The sequence below is a fragment of the Tarenaya hassleriana genome, unplaced genomic scaffold (assembly GCF_000463585.1).
Source record: "Tarenaya hassleriana unplaced genomic scaffold, ASM46358v1 Cleome11, whole genome shotgun sequence".
NCBI lineage: Eukaryota > Viridiplantae > Streptophyta > Magnoliopsida > Brassicales > Cleomaceae > Tarenaya > Tarenaya hassleriana.
This window is the reverse complement of record NW_010961290.1, coordinates 2,077,649-2,095,018: the sequence shown is the minus strand read 5'-3', so window position 1 is coordinate 2,095,018 and position 17,370 is coordinate 2,077,649. Positions and strand designations below refer to the sequence as shown.

Here is a 17,370-nt window from a genome sequence, read left to right as displayed (position 1 = left end):
AAAAAAAAAAAAAAAAAAAAAAAAAAAAAAAAAAAAAAAAAAAAAAAAAAAAAAAAACAGAGATGCCTGGTTTGCAATAAGTTCGAACCGAACCGAAATCTAATTGCAAATCGAACCGAATCGGTCCTTGTCCTTCCGGTTCAATGAGCTGTCGATCGGTTGCCACGGTGGATTTTTGGCGGCCCAACGGTGCCTCTAAGAGACGGTACTTTAAAATTAGTAAATTACCAACACATTGATGACTTATTTTTAATTTTTTGTGAAGGAAATAATTGTTTGTTACAAATTGATTTATATATATATATATATATGATTAAATTTCAATATGTTCCAACATCCAAAATTCACAGTCACGAGAGCATAATCTAATTATTTCTCGCAACACACAACAATAATGTGTTGAAATTAAAGTTAATTAAATTCCAATATTCAGGCCCCCATTTATCTCATCTCGTTGTGCCCCGGAACCAGGTGTCGTGAGCCATGCAAAATCAAATACTAATATTTCGGTGTTACACCGAATACCAGATTTTGCCAAATTCTACCCGATTTATTTTATTTTTTTCGTCAATAACAACATTATATATTTTAGAAATCAACGATAGGAAACGATTATTTAGTTAATGATCAACTATTACATATATATATCATAATGATAATTTTTTTAGATAAGTGAATTTATTGAGATAATGAAATTGAATTTAAAGGATTTTTCAATGGTAACAAGAAAACTACCTATAACTCAACATCAACCAATTTAATTGGGTAATAAGAGCATTGAAACCCATAATCAGTGAAAAAACGAGTAGAAATTACCTTTTAACAATATTTATAATTTTTATATCAATGATGGAACATGGGAATCATTTAAGTAACAAAAATAATTTTGTAAAGTGCAATTGCATGGACGGACCAATGGGAATGGCGGCTACAGCTGGATGGATACGGTGGTTGTCGTCCACCATCCCATAAATTCCTCACGTGACTTTCTCGCTGTCTCTGTCTCCTCCGTCCACCGATTCCCTTTTTTTAATCCCAAAATATTAAACAAATAAAATACAAACTTTGATTTTGACGGTCTAAGTCACATCAAAATTAATTATAAGAATATTTATATATTATCTTTCCAACTATAAACACAACAACACTCCCACATTGGGGGAATTTGGTCCAGTTTTTAATTTATTTGACAAAATTCTACCGTTGCTTGATACATTGATTGGATTTGAGAAATAGATTTATATTCTCTCACTATAAGAAAAAACAACTTTTACTCGGGACTTATCGTTATAAATTATAATTATTCATTGATATTTTTTATATTTTGAATTAAATCCAAGTACCAATTTATCAATAAATTATCACAGTGGTATATAGATATAATCGGTTCGAAGCACGTGACAGTGAAATTCTCATATAGTAAATGCATTTTTTTTTTTTGCAATGGGAATCCGAATAAAAGAAACAAACGTTTTATATATACCACGGCGGAATTTTCATTCTTATTTTCTGCTTTTAACCATAATTTTAATGCATGGATTACACGTACGATCAGTTTTGTTCTTTTGAGGTCTACTGCATGTCGGTTGCGTTATCGGATATATTCGCATTTTTGTTTTTTTGTTTTTAAATTATATCATCTAGAAATTTCGTTCGATTACGAGCTTATTTCAATTTAATTTTTATAAAATATTTATTCCTTATTACGTTATGTTAGTTTTTGTTATTTCAAATACAAATTAGATAGATATATACACTTTTTGTTCGATTCGATATAATTAAAAAGGAAAACGTGTTTAATTTTGTTGTTGTGGAGATTCCCAAGTGAGAAAAGTCAAAGATTCAGAGACAGTCCTCGTCGCATCCGATTCACCACCCACTCACCTCCCCCACCACACATTATCTCGTCATTAATATTAAATTAAATGATTTTCATTTCAACAAATTTTCATATAAATATACAATTAATTAATATTTATCCGATGACTCAGCTCTTGCTGTCTCTGAGCCTCCATTTATTCATTTATCCTCAGAAGTCATGTCAGAAAATTACGGTCCATCGCACAAAATAATAATAATAATAATAACAACAATAATAATAATAATAATAAATCCTACAATTTCGGATGGCATATATCTCCATTCTAAAGTTACAATTTATATGTACGACTCCAATTTCAATATCAATACAGTTTTATGTAAAAAAAATTACTACTATTAACCAATATCACGTACATGATTATATAATATTTATGATATATTCGATGAATTTTCGGATTATAAAAAAAAGAGACTTTGTGTCAATATTTGGATCCACGATATTACGCGTAATTTTTTAAATGTTAATGACAATATAAGTATATTTGCATATTAAGAAAAAAAGATTCCAAGTTTTACTAAGTATTTTTTATCGCTTTTTGTGTAAATGCGACAGAATATTTGCACATTAATAAAAAAAGATTCCAGTTTACAACTATAGACAATACAAAATTAAATTCGTTTTTCTTTTTTCTTTTTCCCGAATCCGGACATGATAAGGATTTTCTTCCATTAAGGCATTAAGTTCCTTCTCCTAAACGGAGACAAACATGCAAACACACACGCTATAAATACGTATATGTGTATATGTAATACGTACAAATATATATATACACAATACGTGTAGAAGTGTGCATATTTTTGGGTCTGCGCCTATATATAGACGTGAATCTCTCTCGGGGCGCTTTAGGCAAAAGAGAAGAATAATTGAAATAGGGCGAAGAGGAGAAGAAAAAAAACAGAGACATCGAGAAATACGAACATACAAAAAAAAAGTCTCCGACTTTTATGGCAACCCGTCTCCTCCGATCACCGACCCTCCTCCGGCGTATCCGCTGCTCCTCCCCTGCGACCCCCCTCGTCGGAAATCCCTCCGCCGCCGCCTCCACCGCCGCCGTCCCCGACATCCTCGCCTTCGGACAACCAAAACCCGACGAGCCCGAGCCTCTGCAACCCAAATCCATCCCCGACCTCGACATCTCCGACGAGGCCAGACTCTTCGCCGGCGTTCCCACGACGGAGCTCCTACGCTCCACCGCTGTGCTCCATGCGGCGGCGATCGGGCCAATGGTCGATCTTGGGTCATGGGTCATGAGCTCCAAACTCATGGACATGGCGACAACGAGGGAAATTGTTAACGGAATCGTAAGGAGGACGTTCTACGATCACTTCTGCGCCGGAGAGGACGCGGCGGCGGCAGGGCGACGCGTGAGACGCGTGTACGAGTCTACGGGTCTAAAGGGTATGCTCGTCTACGGCGTAGAACACTCCGACGACGGCGGCGCGTGTGACGACAATATGCAGAAGTTCCTCGAGACCATCGATGCCGCGAGAGCAGTTCCTTCTGATTACGTAAGATTTAATTATCGTATTATTTTCTTAATTCTGGGTTTTGATTCTTAATTCCAATTTCCTCATTGCTCTGTTTTGAACAAGTTGCTTCGATCGCTTTAGCCTTTACGTACACTTCCAAAGAAGTATATACACATATACACACACAGATACAGTTTTACAAAAAAAAAAAAAAAAGATGTTCATTGGTTAGTAATTAAACTTGTCCGTTTCAACTCAGTTTTATACGCATTGTACGAAAAAAACCTTCTTTTTTTTGGCGCTTGTCGAGTTGTGTTTTGTACGGCGAACAATAAAAGCAACGCGTCAGAGTTGACACGGTTAACACGTAAGCCCTACGTGTAATATTGACCTTATTACAGAAGATTCGGTTCAACCGGTTTACTGATTTTCCGGTTTAGAAGATCGTGATCTGGAAAACTCCGGTTTTGATGCACGCAGGTTAGCTCCGTGGTTGTGAAGATAACGGCGATTTGTCCGATCAGCTTGTTGAGACGAGTGAGCGACCTGCTTCGTTGGCAATACAAAAACCCTAGTTTTGTTCTCCCTTGGAAGCTCAAGACGTTGCCGGTTTTCTCCGGTTCAAGCCCACTTTACCACACCCACTCTAAGCCGGAACCGTTGACCGGAGAGGAAGAACGAGAGCTCGAAAACGCACACGAAAGGCTACGAACCATATGCCGCGCGTGTCAAGAGGCCAATGTACCGTTGTTGATCGACGCCGAGGACACGATCCTCCAACCCGCGATCGATTACATGGCGTATTGGTCGGCGATCTTGTTCAATTCCGACAAGAGGAGACCGATAGTGTACAATACGATTCAGGCGTATCTGAAAGATTCGGGGGAGAGATTGCACTTGGCTTTACGAGAAGCCGAGAAATCGGGAGTTCCTTTAGGGTTCAAGCTCGTGAGAGGTGCTTACATGTCGAGCGAGGGGAGACTGGCGAGTTCCTTGGGTTGCAAGTCACCGGTTCACGACACTATCCAGGAGACTCACGCTAGCTACAACGAATGCATGTCGTTCTTGCTCGAGAAGGCCGCGAGTGGTTCGGGCGTAGGTGTCGTTCTCGCCACTCATAACACCGATTCAGGTGACGACTAAACCTCAACTTGTTTTGTTTTCTATTCGCATTCGTATCCGACAAAATATTCAAATACATTCGGATATTTGGGATTTAACCGCAGGTAAACTAGCGGTGAAGAAGGCGAAGGATCTCGGGATCGATATTGAGGAGAGGAAGATCGAGTTTGCGCAGTTGTACGGGATGTCGGATTCCTTGTCGTTCGGGCTGAAGAAGGCAGGTTTCAACGTCAGCAAGTACATGCCGTTTGGACCGGTCGAGACAGCGATACCATACTTGCTCAGACGGGCGGAGGAGAACCGGGGAATGCTCGCCACTACGTCCCTTGACCGCCAACTTATGAGGTAAAACCATCGGTTTTCCCTGCTTATGTTCCGGTTTGGTTTTGGTATCACCGGTTTAGCTCGTTCCGTAAAATTCCGGTTTTGAATGGTGTTTGTTTGGTTTCGTGTTCGTAGGAAGGAGCTCAAGAGGAGATTGAAGGCTGCGATTGTGTGAGTGAAGACTTCAAAATGTAGATTTAAGAAATTATTCGAATTTAAGTTTCGCAATGTATGTTAATATGTTTCTTTCCTGATTAATAATAATAATGCTTTTAGCATATCTTTTTTAGTTCGGATAAAAAAAAGAGACCAATCTATTTTTTTTTAAATGGATACAAAACCGTGACATTTAAAACGAAAATGTCAATTACAAAATGCAAAAGATTCGAATCAAAGCACTAGGACCTTTGAGAGCATATCTAATAAGGTTTAAACTTACGAGCTGCTCTAAGTTGTTGTATCCTCTTCTTGTCTTGCTCGAACTTGCTCTGAAGCGCCATGAGTTCTGTCCAAAGAACACACACACACAACAAAAGCATAAACAGAAGCCAAAAAATGAAGAACATTTGCACCAGTACCATGCAAAAAGGATCGATTTTTTATCTCGGGTTTCGAAGGAAAGGATGATATTCGAGGTTATTACCATTGCGGTGAGCTTCGCGTTTCTGGAAACGGTAGAAATCGGGGGCAACTGTTTCTTTCTGCTTCTTCTTGGCCAACTTGTCCTCCACAGCCGCCTGAGCAACCGACCCGACCGTTATTCCAGATTCAGAATCCGTTGTCTTTTTCCTCCCTTTGTGATGCACGACCACCGTCCATCCTCCTTCTTCCGCTTTAGCTTCTCTTTCTTTCCTCTCCTGTTAAAAAATCACGACATATCCGGGAAAGGTGTTAATCTTAGATCAAAGTTACGACATTTGGTTAACTTATGACATACCTGTTCGAGGCGTTCTTCGTGAGCAATTATAAAGTCATCGATTCTTTTCTGTAACTCTTTCAAACCAGGTCTACTTGTATAGTAATCCGTGACCCATTCTGCAGTTTCAAGCAGGCATTCATTAAAATATTATCGAAACCACTGAGAATATATCTCTGGAACATGATTTTTCAAAGCAAAGCGTGCAAGGCTTATCGTATGTTAGCTAGTTGTTCATACTTTTCATTCCTCTCGAGCAATCCTCATCGCCTGAAGAAATCTGATAAACTTCGTCTTCTTCCACTTCATTGGTCTTTCCTTGGTAGTTTTCATTAGCGTCCAAAGATGTAGGATCCCTCCTTTTCTTCTTATTCGATTTCTTGGATTTGCCTAAAGGAAACAATTAACTGGACTAAACATAGACTATTCCCGTAGACCACAGACTTCACACAATTCACCAAATTTCTCTTCAGATTAAATGATGGAAATTTTTTGAGTGTTTTGTGAACTTACGGTTTCTTATCTTTGTCCCTTTATCAGGAGCAACTGCATTTGCAGTTTCATCAGACCCTTTATGAGTTTGAACACCATTACCTGTCAAACATACAAACATTAGCCTCACATGTCATAACATATTGGGATTTTCAGGGGATAATTGAATCTTGAAAAAGTTCCTAGTATAGACCAACATAAATAATAGACAAAACTAACATGACAATGAATTCATGCACCTTCTATTTCTGTAAGATCATCTTCCATTTGTTCGTCGACCTGATCATCAACCGGAGAACTATTCCTTTCCTCGATCTTAGGTTTCTTCTTCATCCTCTTCTTCAATTTATCCTTCTTTACTTTGCTTTTCTCATTTGAACCATCTACAACAAGAAAAAAAGATGGTAAAATCAGTACACCAACACTGTCAGGGGCAAGCCTGCTATTGCACGCAATCTTTTCTTTGCTGGTGGCATTCATCCGCCCTCAAACACAAATCCCTAGAATTATGGGGTAAAAAGAATCGAATGTAGTGGATGAATTTTGAGGCTAAACTATGAGGAAGAATGTCCCCACGTTTAAGCACCACCGAAGAAGGTTCAATATATGCCTCTATGACTAGCCTTGCTCCCATGGTTGACATCGTCAGGAACAGGCTAAAGGTGTGGTGAGGCAATCAAACAAGACAAGCTCAAACTCAAACACATGTTACAAAGGAACATCAAATGGAGAATAGCATCACATATGTCAAGATATGGGGATTTACATACACTACAAACGTAAACTTTAATGGATAATTGAATCTTGCCGAGGTTCCATCCACATACCAACAAAAATAATAGACAAACAAAACTAACACGGTGATGAACTTACGAACCTTGTATTTTCAGAACATCATTGTCCATCTGTTTGGCAACCTGAACATCAACCAGAGAACTATTCCTTTCAACAATCCTAGGTTTCTTCTTCATCAATTTATCCTTCTTTACTTTGCTTTTCTCGTTTGAAGCAGCTGCAACAAGAAAGGATGGCAAAATCAATACCACGACACTATCGAGGACAAGCTTGCTATTGTATGTAATATTTTCTTTTAAATGGTGGCATTCATCCGCACAGCCAGAGCTATAAAATTATACCATGACACCCTTGTTCAAAGAAAATGGTACAAAGAATCGAATGTAGCGGATGAATTTTGAGGCTAAACTATGAAGAAGAATGTCCCCACGTTTAAACACCGCCCAAGGTTCAATATTTGCCTCTATGACTAGCTTTCTTCCCATGGTCGATATTGTCGAGAACAAGCTAAAGGTGTGGTGAGGCAATCCAAAACACGAACTGAAACACGCAAATATGTTCGACAACAACGAGATCCAACAAATCTGGCCAAGAAAAAAGCATGCAAGCTGATTGCATAAACAGCTAAAACAAAAGAACGCAGCTTCACCTTTAACAGCAGCTTGAGAATGCTCGCTCGTATCAACATCGCTTCTTTTCTGCTTCCTCTTCTTCTCCGCTTTCGCTAACATCTTCTTCTGGTTTTTTAATGGACTTGTGCTGGCTGAATATGCTCCTTTGTCGCAAGTTAACTGAAGAACATACCTCTGCGAAGAAAACCAGAGAATTTTCAAATTCTTGTCATCGATAATCGTTTCTCATTTACATTAGTGACATTTCTCAAATCATCAACTAACAGAAGACCAAGTTGCTCGATATCCAGCAAAAATGTCGGATTCCTTCGAAAATCAGAGGGAAAACACATGAAAATCAAAATAAGATTGGAGAATTTGAACATATCTTTAACTAAAACATTGTAAACAAACAATCTAATTGGATTGAACATACCTCAATTCACAGAAAACTAATCTGAGATGGAATTAACTTCTTCGAATTTCCGGCAGCAGTTTTCGGAATCGTCAGATGGGTACCCTTGTTGTTCGCCGAACTATCTTCGCGGACTTTAACGCCGCCTTCAATTGCTTCCCGAAGAGATCAGCGACGGCCAGTGAGCAGATTCAGTTAAACCCTAAACCCATGGGTTAGAAGATGCCCTGCATGTAGGGGTGTCAAGCCGGCCCGGCCCGAATCCGCACTCGGCCCGGAGCTCGCTATGTTTCGGGCCGGGTCAGACCGGGCCTCGGGCCTAAATGGACACTCCCAGACTTAATAGTTCAATCCAACCCATTAAACCATAACACCATGGAGGCCCATTAAGGCCCAATTTTAAAATAAGATCTTAAATTGAAATAACAGCAGAACGCAGCCCATGGACATCGATAGACGCAACGGCCGTCAACGGTCGAGGTCTCGACAACAATGGTGAATTGGATCTCTGCAAATCGAGAAACCCTAATTGTTCAAAGCGTCTGCGCGGCTGTGCTGAAGGGAAACTGGAGCAAGATCTTGAAACCCAAATTCGATTCGGGTTTATTAACATCCACGATCATCAACCGGGTACTCTCCGAGGTTTTTCTATGTGCTGGTTATGGCGGTCTTCCTCTTTCATGGGGTTTCTTCAAATGGGTTGGTTCGTTGTCGGGTTACAAGCATTCCTTGCAATCTTCATGGAAAATGGTATTGGTTCTTACGAAACACAAGCATTTCAAAACCGCACACCAGTTGCTCGATAGAATATCCAAAAGGGAGCTTTTGTCGTCTCCTTTGGTTTTGAGATCTCTGGCAGGCGGTGCTAATGAGGACCCAGAAGTCCTTTCCCACGTTTTCAGCTGGATTATGATATTTTATGCCAAATCCGGTATGACTCGTGATTCCATTGAGGTGTTTGAGCAGATTAGGAGTTGTGGGTTGATGCCTCATTTGCAAGCTTGTACTGTGCTACTGAATAGTCTGGTGAAGGAGAGATCTACTGATACAGTTTGGAAGATTTTCAAGAAGATGGTTAAGTCAGGGGTTGTTGCCAATATTCATTTGTATAATGTATTGGTTCATGCTTGTGCTGAGGCTGGTGACGTTGAGAAAGCAGAGAAGTTATTGAGCGAGATGGAAGAAAAGGGCGTGTTTCCTGACCTTTTTACATATAACACGTTGATCGTGTTGTATTGTAAAAAAGGTATGCACTACGAGGCGTTATCAGTTCAGGATAGGATGGAGAGAAGTGGGATTGCTCCTGATATTGTGACCTATAATTCACTTATACACGGATTCTGTAGAGAAGGTAGAATGAGGGAGGCCGTGAGGCTATTTCGGGAGATCAAAGGCATTGTGCCCAACCACGTGACCTACACTACTTTGATTGATGGGTATTGTAGAGTGAATGATATGGATGAAGCTTTGAGGTTACATGAGGTTATGGAGGGAAAAGGGTTCTCTCCTGGGATTGTGAGTTACAACTCGATTCTACGTAAGCTATGTGAAGATGGAAGAATAAGAGAAGCTAACAGGCTTTTGAATGATATGAGTGGGAAAAGAATAGAACCAGATAATGTCACCTGCAACACATTGATCAACGCATACTGCAAGATCGGAGATATGAAATCGGCGGTGAAGGTGAAGGACAAGATGCTTGATGCGGGGCTAAAGCTTGATCTGTTTTCTTACAAGGCATTGATTCACGGGTTCTGTAAAGTGCTGGAACTAGATAGTGCAAAAGAGCAGCTGTTTTCCATGGTCGGGAAAGGGCTATCTCCAGGATACTCAACCTATTCCTGGCTCGTTGATGGATTCTGTAATCAGCACAAGCAAGAAGAAATCATGAAACTTCCCAAGGAGTTTGAAGAAAGAGGCCTTTTCCCCGATGTTTCTCTATACAGGGCACTGATAAGAAGGCTCTGTAGATTGCAACAGGTCGATTACGCTAAAGGGTTGTACGAATCAATGAAACAAAAGGGTATAGCAGGAGATAGCGTGATATACACGAGCATAGCATACGCCTATTGGAGAACAGGGAAGGTCAATGAAGCATCAGTTCTCTTTGACATAATGTACAAGCGAAGATTGATGATAAATCTCCAACTGTATCGATCCCTCAGCGCTTCAAATGCCGGAGATAATGATATCTTGAGCCTATTTTGGAGTCATGTGGCCGATAGAGGTCTCATGTCCAAAAGTATTCTGAAACAAATGCACCGAATTTGTCGTGAAGAGACTATAGAAGCTGTGCACAAATCATGAAATGCTGATTCATATTTCTCATGCCTTCGGGGTTAAGATCCGATCTTTTGAGCTTCTCGGGCACAGTCCAAGCTTCTTCGGGTGAAGAAAAATGATCAAATAAGCATATTCGGGGCGAGAGACCTTTGAACAGCGTCAAACATGGTTCAAGGTTTTGGGATATTTTGAGTTGTTTGATTCATGAATGCGCTAAGAAATACGTAGCATTGATCGATCTTCAACGGAGTTGTGTGTTCTACTTCTCATCGTGCGGAGAGATTTGGACGAGGAGGAAGCTTTAGTGTTGAAAAGGGCGTTGAGCCATTGGCATCGGCAATGCAAAAGCAAAAGCTTCACGCCCCCCCCCCCTTTTTTTTTTTGTATAACATTGATGTGTATTCTATATTGAAATATTTCCGTTGATCAAACCCAAAACATTTGTAAGAATATATGATTAAAGAAGTAAATAATTATTGGTTGTATGTTCTTTCTTTATTTAGAAATCTTTTTTATATAATGTATATAAACAAAATTTTGATATGGGTTACATAAATGATTCATAAAATAATTAGGATTTAGAACGAGTCAAACTCAAAACCCTCAAGACTCTGAACTAATTACGGATCAATTAGCAGATTATGAGATTGATGAGGCAATGCCGACCAAGTGTTTTGCCCGGATCCCCAAACCAACCAATAATCTTGGACACGTGTCAGCAAATGAGAGCTTCAGAAGATCTATAAATTGTGAAACGTTTGGGAAACGCTAATCATTAGCACCGGTTAATCACTTTCTTAATCGAAATCAAAAAAAGTTAATCTCTGTAATTGAGCTTTTACAAATTCACAGAGCAAAAATGGCAGACAACAGTCAGCAGATGAGCTTCAAAGCCGGTCAGGCCAAGGGCCAAGCCCAGGTAAAAAAAAAATTATATTTATTAAAAAAGTTTTTTTTATTATTACATGACTTAAAAAATTAATGTTGTAAAAAAAATAAAATTATAAGGTAGAAGGCCTAATCATATTTATAATGCATTATATGGATATATTATGATAACAAAATCTTATATTAATCCTAATATAACCAATTACAAAAATATCATTTAAAAATATTTATAAATAAATATTGAATTACCCACATATATTTACTTATAATATTGGTTCTTACGAAACACAAGCATTTCAAAACCGCACACCAGTTGCTCGATAGAATATCCAAAAGGGAGCTTTTGTCGTCTCCTTTGGTTTTGAGATCTCTGGCAGGCGGTGCTAATGAGGACCCAGAAGTCCTTTCCCACGTTTTCAGCTGGATTATGATATTTTATGCCAAATCCGGTATGACTCGTGATTCCATTGAGGTGTTTGAGCAGATTAGGAGTTGTGGGTTGATGCCTCATTTGCAAGCTTGTACTGTGCTACTGAATAGTCTGGTGAAGGAGAGATCTACTGATACAGTTTGGAAGATTTTCAAGAAGATGGTTAAGTCAGGGGTTGTTGCCAATATTCATTTGTATAATGTATTGGTTCATGCGCTGCTCAATCAGCCAAGGAATCCATGCAGGAGGTTAGTACATACACAAAAAAAAAAAATCTTTTTAATTAATAAGATAAATAAGTTTTAAAAAAACTTTTGAAATCAAATATTTTTAAATTTCTCATATTACATAATATATATGATAATATATATGCATATATATTTATGTGGAATGTGTTTTTTTTAATTATTTTGTATGTATATACAGACTGGTCAACAGGTGAAAGCGAAGGCACAAGGAGCTGCAGACGCAGTGAAAGATGCAACAGGCATGAACAAGTGAGGATCCTGCGATTAGCTATTACTTTTGCTATAATAAAATATATTTGATTTTGGGTCTTATAATCGGATTTCAATTATTTATTTCATTTCTAAGAATTTTATTTATCATTTTTTATTATTTTGGATCCTCTAGTCATGATAACAGTCTTATGTAATTCTCTCTTTTCATTAATAAACGATATTTGCTCTTGATCTTATTTGATTTTCATACCATTCATATTATATATTTATTTAATATTTAAAATCATAGCATGACAACGTTTCCATTAAAAAAATTTAAACCAATATAATCAATCTTAACGGATAACATAATCATAAATTTCAAAATATTGTAGTACAAATATTATTAAAATTTTTATTATTTTGATCATATTACATTTGAATTCCTAGATAGCCATATCAATTAGGGCAACCTGTCACATTATCTACTATAGCGCACCAAGTAATATGTTATTAGGATAACATTCAGATTACCTTATTACCAAACATTTCTCATAGTGAAAGAATCTGTAATTAAAATAAAATTAAAATCGAAAATATATCAATTAGTTGATTTTCCTTTCATATTTCACCATAAATTACTCGAAAATTTGCATAGTTATCCCTGAACATTGTTCAGACGTTGTTACAAAACAATAAATTAGATATATAATATACGTTTTATAGAAAAATTAACCACTTTTTGTAAAATAATTAAATTTACGTTCGAAATCAAAATACCCCTTTTGGCCTCCACTCACCAACGCAGCTTTTTGTTTGCTACCAAACCCCACCACCACCACTATCCCCTGTTTTTTTTTTCTAATTTTTTCAAATCACATTTTTAAATTTGTTATTTTTTATTCTTTATTCTTTTATAACCAATTATAAAATATCTGCTATAAAATATTACAATATAATACTAGGGGTTTAACCAACAAATTTCCAATGGGCACCACCCCAAGTTTTTTTTTTAAAATCCATTTCACCAAAAATGTTACGCATTCTTATCCATGATGTTATAGAATATCTATATTTGTTTTCACTCGTTCTTATTTTATATGATTCGTTTTGGATTTGATTCTACAAAATTTGATATGGTCAATGATTAGACTGTTCCGCACATACGACGTCGAGCTTGTATTGCATCGTCTCTTTCATATACTTGTCGAAAATACGTATAAAATTCTAATTAATGATTAAAAAAATGAAAACGTGACTAACAATTCAGTCAAATCTTGATGGTGCAGGAAGAAAAATGCACGTATGTGTACTTAAATAATAACTCAGTTATTAAATTAAATTTATAAGAAAATCTAACGTACGAAAGAGAGAAGCGTATCTTATTAATTAAAGAATAAAACATAGTGTGTCGTATAAAAGAAAAGAAAAACACAAAGAATCACTTAACATTTCAAGAAAGAATCATTCTTTTCGGACAAAACCCCAAAGACCAAGTTGGCATCGGATGTTAAATTAACACATTGTCTTAATCCAAACACTGTGGAAATCCCTCATCTTTTTTCTACTTCTATAAATTCAAAACATCGGTGTTATTAAACTCCATAAACCACAGATTAATCTCAAAAGAGAGATAAATCAAAGCAAGAGGAAATTTCGATAACGAGGAGAGCTCGATGAGGCCGATTAGCAACTCGACAGTAAACATCGAATCCGGGTTTAACCATTGGAACTCTCCTGTTCCGTATCTCTTTTGCGGGCTAGGGTTAATGTTAGGGCTAATCGCCGTTTCACTGGTGATATTGGCTTGCTCTTACAAGATCGAGACTCCTAATTCATATCGGGAAGAAGATGAAGGAGAAGGAGAAAACCCGACGAAGAAGAAGGAAGATTTGAAGCCTTTGGACATGGAGCCAAAGATTGTCGTTGTAATGGCCGGCGATGAAAACCCTACCTTCTTTGCCAAGCCATTAAAGTTTGATGCTTTTAAAGAGCAATCTTGAGAAAAGCTTAATTAGATTAGCTTTGTTTCCACTCTTACACTTAATTATTATTATTATTTTTCATTTTGTTAGTTTGATTCTTCGGTTAACACAGAGAAAACATATGTATATGCATGTACATATTTTAGTAAATTATATACATGTTGTACTCGTAAGATGCATTTTGCTAAATTGAGTATAAGGCTTACGGTGAAATGGTATGAACGGTTCAATGCTTTTGAATCCGACCCATGATTTAACATATTTGAATATGTGAATAAATAAATAATTTTTTAAATCTATAAATAATTTGTGTATTTCCTAAGATTTCCTTCATAGTTTCAAGATATTTAAGATTTTAAAAATCTTTCAACTGATAATTGGTATTTGGTATTGCAATAGATGAATCCATTATTTGTCAGTGGTATCGTAGGGGATTTAAATTAAAATTAAATAATGATTAGGTAATTTAATGATGGAAATTAGTTTGTAACATTGGCCAACTATAATTTGGATAAGCATTGTTGGACGTGACGTCCCGAAAACGTTATTATTCAAATCTAATTCTAATTTGTGGATTGTTGTCAGCTTTTGCCCACAGATAAATAGAATGGGATTGGCAGTAGGGTCGATACATCAATGATCTATTTATGAATAATAAAGTTTTTTTATTCATCCTAATTTATAAATAAATCTTGCCTTAAAAAAACTGTATAAATGATTCGAATATCTAATATTATAAAAATGGTCAAGGACTAAACTTTTCGAATTTTCAAACGAATAAAAATGGTTAAAGTTATTTTAGTAGTGAAAAAGAGAATATTTCAATTGATAATAATATATTAAATTGCAATCTAAAATTTTGTTAAGAGTATTAACAAAATAGAAAGCGCGATATAATCTATCTATAAATAAAAATATTTAAGACAAAATTTAATATTTGGAGAGTCGGAAAATTGAAATGAAATACATACATACATACATGCATGCATACATACATACATACATACATACATACATACATACATACATACATACATACATGCATACATACATACATACATACATACATACATACATACATACATACATACATACATACATACATACATACATACATACATACATACATACATACATACATACATACATACATACATACATACATTATGAATATATATATATATAACATACATACATACATACATACATACATACATACATACATACATACATACATACATACATACATACATACATACATACATACATACATACATACATACATACATACATACATACATACATACATACATACATACATACATACATACATACATACATACATATATATATTTAATTTGTGTAAAACATTCCACAAAATCCTACTCCCAATTGCAAGTGGGGTTTATTGTTGTTTTGTATGGCCAAAATAGTCCAAAAAGTGAAATGCACTTCTATGTTGCTTTTAATTGGTGGTGGACAGTTGAAATTGTGGTTATTATATAATATTATTGTTATTAAACTCGATTCCCATCCGAAATTTATATATGCTAATAATGTAAATCAGTTTTGACAACATATACAGAATATCTTTGTTTTTTTTAACTTATGAAATTATTTTTTATTACAAAATTAATTTTACCATTTATTAAAAATTCCAAAATTAACTTTCATTGTTACTGTGGCCTGTGGGGCACATATTTCATCATGATCATAAAGGTGGTCGATATCAACTCCAATAACAAATACTAACATATATATATATTTTTATTGTTAGTATTTATATTGTTTAATGCGTGGGGGCTTTCCACTTGAGATTGACGGAATTTGACTAATTACGCAATTCTTTCATCTTTTCTACGTTTGTAATTATTTTCAATATGACAAAAATATATATATATATATATATATAACATGACGCCGCCTTGTCGGTTTCGCCATTTAAATAGAATCCTAGAATCCAATATTTGTTCCCATCATTCCTAACAATAATATATATACGATTGGACCGTACGTTTTATTTTTATTTTTTTTTATCGAAACGTCATAACTAAAATTTTAATTTGCTTCCGAATTACTCTAGTAATTAAGATATTCAATACATTCTAAGACAAATATATACACACTTCATTCTTTTAGAATCCATCATCCTAAAATAAATCTCATCTAAAAATAAATATATGCAATTGTTCAAAACTAAATTGATTTTTTATTTTAAATAAAATAAATAATAATCGAAAATTTAAAAAAATATTTTATTTTAAATAAAAATTGAATCGTAGATATTATATAAAACAAAAACCAATAGATATGTTTTTTTAAGAAATAAAACTAAGAAAATGGAATAATGACAAAACCCACTTATATCCTTCTCTAATTCATGGATCATAACAAAGTAACAAATAGAAAAATTATATCCAATAAAATCGTTGTTATTTACAAAAATATTGTGATTATGGTAATGATTGTATACAACGGTAAGAATGGCAAAATCCGTACTTCCATATGCATTTGAGCTGAAAATTGTTAATTTTTTGCTAATGTATTCAAATAGCAAACTATATGGTTTTACATTGAGTGTGTGTGTATATATATATATAGAAAATAGAGCAATTAGGAATTAGTGGATGATGAGGGAGTTTCGAATGGATACAAAATTACATTTTTATTTTAATGTAATGGCCAAAACTTATATGAACCAAACTTAGTCGAAGGTCTAAATCCTTATTTATATGAAACTAGAGAGTACGGTTGTTGACGTCACGAGGAACTACCAACAGTCACAAACACGAGAAACGAAACGAAATCAAACGAATATCTGAAAGCACAACGAATCTTTTCCTTAAATTTGAATAAATAAATAAAAAGAAAACCAATCTCTCGTCTTCTATGGGTCGATACAGATATTTGGTTAGGTTATATAAAATTGAAATAACTTAACTGAGTAATATATAACAGTATGATTCTAAATGAATACGATACAAAATTTTATTGGATATAATTTTTTTTTCAAATTAAATTAATTAAATACTACTGAATTCGAAACGAATATAAAAATATTTGAAAAAACGATTAAATATTTTTTTTTAATTAAAAAAACTGAATTCAAATAGAATGAAATGAAACACTAAACAAACTAAAAACCTAAACAAAGCTGAATGAATATATATAATCTTTAATAAAATCGGAAAATATACATGTAAATTACCATAAGACCCTCCGAATAAAAAAAATACAATTATTTCGAGTTCTTTCTCCCCCACTATAAATTCTCCAACGTTCCACTATTTTTTCATCACCTCACCTGCAAAATTCAAA

General features: G+C 35.4%; 4 protein-coding genes and 1 long non-coding RNA gene across 5 annotated transcripts; 4 read left to right on the top strand and 1 right to left on the bottom strand.

Moving 5' to 3' along the window:
* Positions 1 to 2,704: 2,704 nt before the first annotated feature.
* On the top strand, positions 2,705 to 5,077 carry LOC104805545 (proline dehydrogenase 2, mitochondrial). The gene is made up of 4 exons (XM_010530150.2): positions 2,705 to 3,390; positions 3,832 to 4,483; positions 4,578 to 4,818; positions 4,933 to 5,077. Exons 1-4 carry the CDS (start codon positions 2,827 to 2,829, stop codon positions 4,970 to 4,972), a joined length of 1,497 nt encoding a protein of 498 aa, XP_010528452.1. The 5' UTR covers positions 2,705 to 2,826; the 3' UTR covers positions 4,973 to 5,077.
* Positions 5,078 to 5,096: 19 nt separating this feature from the next.
* Positions 5,097 to 8,212, bottom strand: LOC104805544 (calponin homology domain-containing protein DDB_G0272472). The gene is made up of 9 exons (XM_010530148.1): positions 8,048 to 8,212; positions 7,650 to 7,806; positions 7,083 to 7,217; positions 6,445 to 6,588; positions 6,227 to 6,307; positions 5,954 to 6,103; positions 5,735 to 5,832; positions 5,441 to 5,654; positions 5,097 to 5,302 (listed from the first exon to the last, which is right to left on the bottom strand). Exons 2-9 carry the CDS (start codon positions 7,729 to 7,731, stop codon positions 5,217 to 5,219), a joined length of 990 nt encoding a protein of 329 aa, XP_010528450.1. The 5' UTR covers positions 7,732 to 7,806; positions 8,048 to 8,212; the 3' UTR covers positions 5,097 to 5,216.
* A 253-nt stretch (positions 8,213 to 8,465) lies between these two features.
* On the top strand, positions 8,466 to 10,794 carry LOC104805542 (pentatricopeptide repeat-containing protein At5g38730). The gene has a single exon (XM_010530147.2). It carries the CDS (start codon positions 8,519 to 8,521, stop codon positions 10,331 to 10,333), a length of 1,815 nt encoding a protein of 604 aa, XP_010528449.1. The 5' UTR covers positions 8,466 to 8,518; the 3' UTR covers positions 10,334 to 10,794.
* A 1,048-nt stretch (positions 10,795 to 11,842) lies between these two features.
* On the top strand, positions 11,843 to 12,317 carry LOC104805543. Its single transcript, XR_770530.1, has 2 exons — positions 11,843 to 11,875; positions 12,054 to 12,317. It is a non-coding gene; the product is annotated as an uncharacterized LOC104805543 (long non-coding RNA).
* A 1,339-nt stretch (positions 12,318 to 13,656) lies between these two features.
* Positions 13,657 to 14,237, top strand: LOC109116337 (protein GLUTAMINE DUMPER 7). The gene has a single exon (XM_019201551.1). The coding sequence runs from the start codon at positions 13,744 to 13,746 to the stop codon at positions 14,068 to 14,070; it is 327 nt and encodes a 108-aa protein (XP_019057096.1). The 5' UTR covers positions 13,657 to 13,743; the 3' UTR covers positions 14,071 to 14,237.
* The last annotated feature ends 3,133 nt before the right edge of the window (positions 14,238 to 17,370 follow it).

Bases quoted from the DNA above. Each gene is read 5' to 3' on its own strand.
- LOC104805542 (XM_010530147.2), top strand. From the start codon at position 8,519: ATGGTGAATTGGATCTCTGCAAATCGAGAAACCCTAATTGTTCAAAGC.
- LOC109116337 (XM_019201551.1), top strand. From the start codon at position 13,744: ATGAGGCCGATTAGCAACTCGACAGTAAACATCGAATCCGGGTTTAAC.
- LOC104805544 (XM_010530148.1), bottom strand. From the start codon at position 7,731: ATGTTAGCGAAAGCGGAGAAGAAGAGGAAGCAGAAAAGAAGCGATGTT. The intron at 5,833-5,953 runs GTATGAACAACT...TTGAAACTGCAG, and splicing joins TTGCTCGAGAGGAATGAAAA to AATGGGTCACGGATTACTAT. The intron at 5,655-5,734 runs GTATGTCATAAG...ATTTTTTAACAG, and splicing joins ACGAAGAACGCCTCGAACAG to GAGAGGAAAGAAAGAGAAGC.
- LOC104805545 (XM_010530150.2), top strand. From the start codon at position 2,827: ATGGCAACCCGTCTCCTCCGATCACCGACCCTCCTCCGGCGTATCCGC. The intron at 3,391-3,831 runs GTAAGATTTAAT...TGATGCACGCAG, and splicing joins GAGCAGTTCCTTCTGATTAC to GTTAGCTCCGTGGTTGTGAA. The intron at 4,484-4,577 runs GTGACGACTAAA...ATTTAACCGCAG, and splicing joins CACTCATAACACCGATTCAG to GTAAACTAGCGGTGAAGAAG.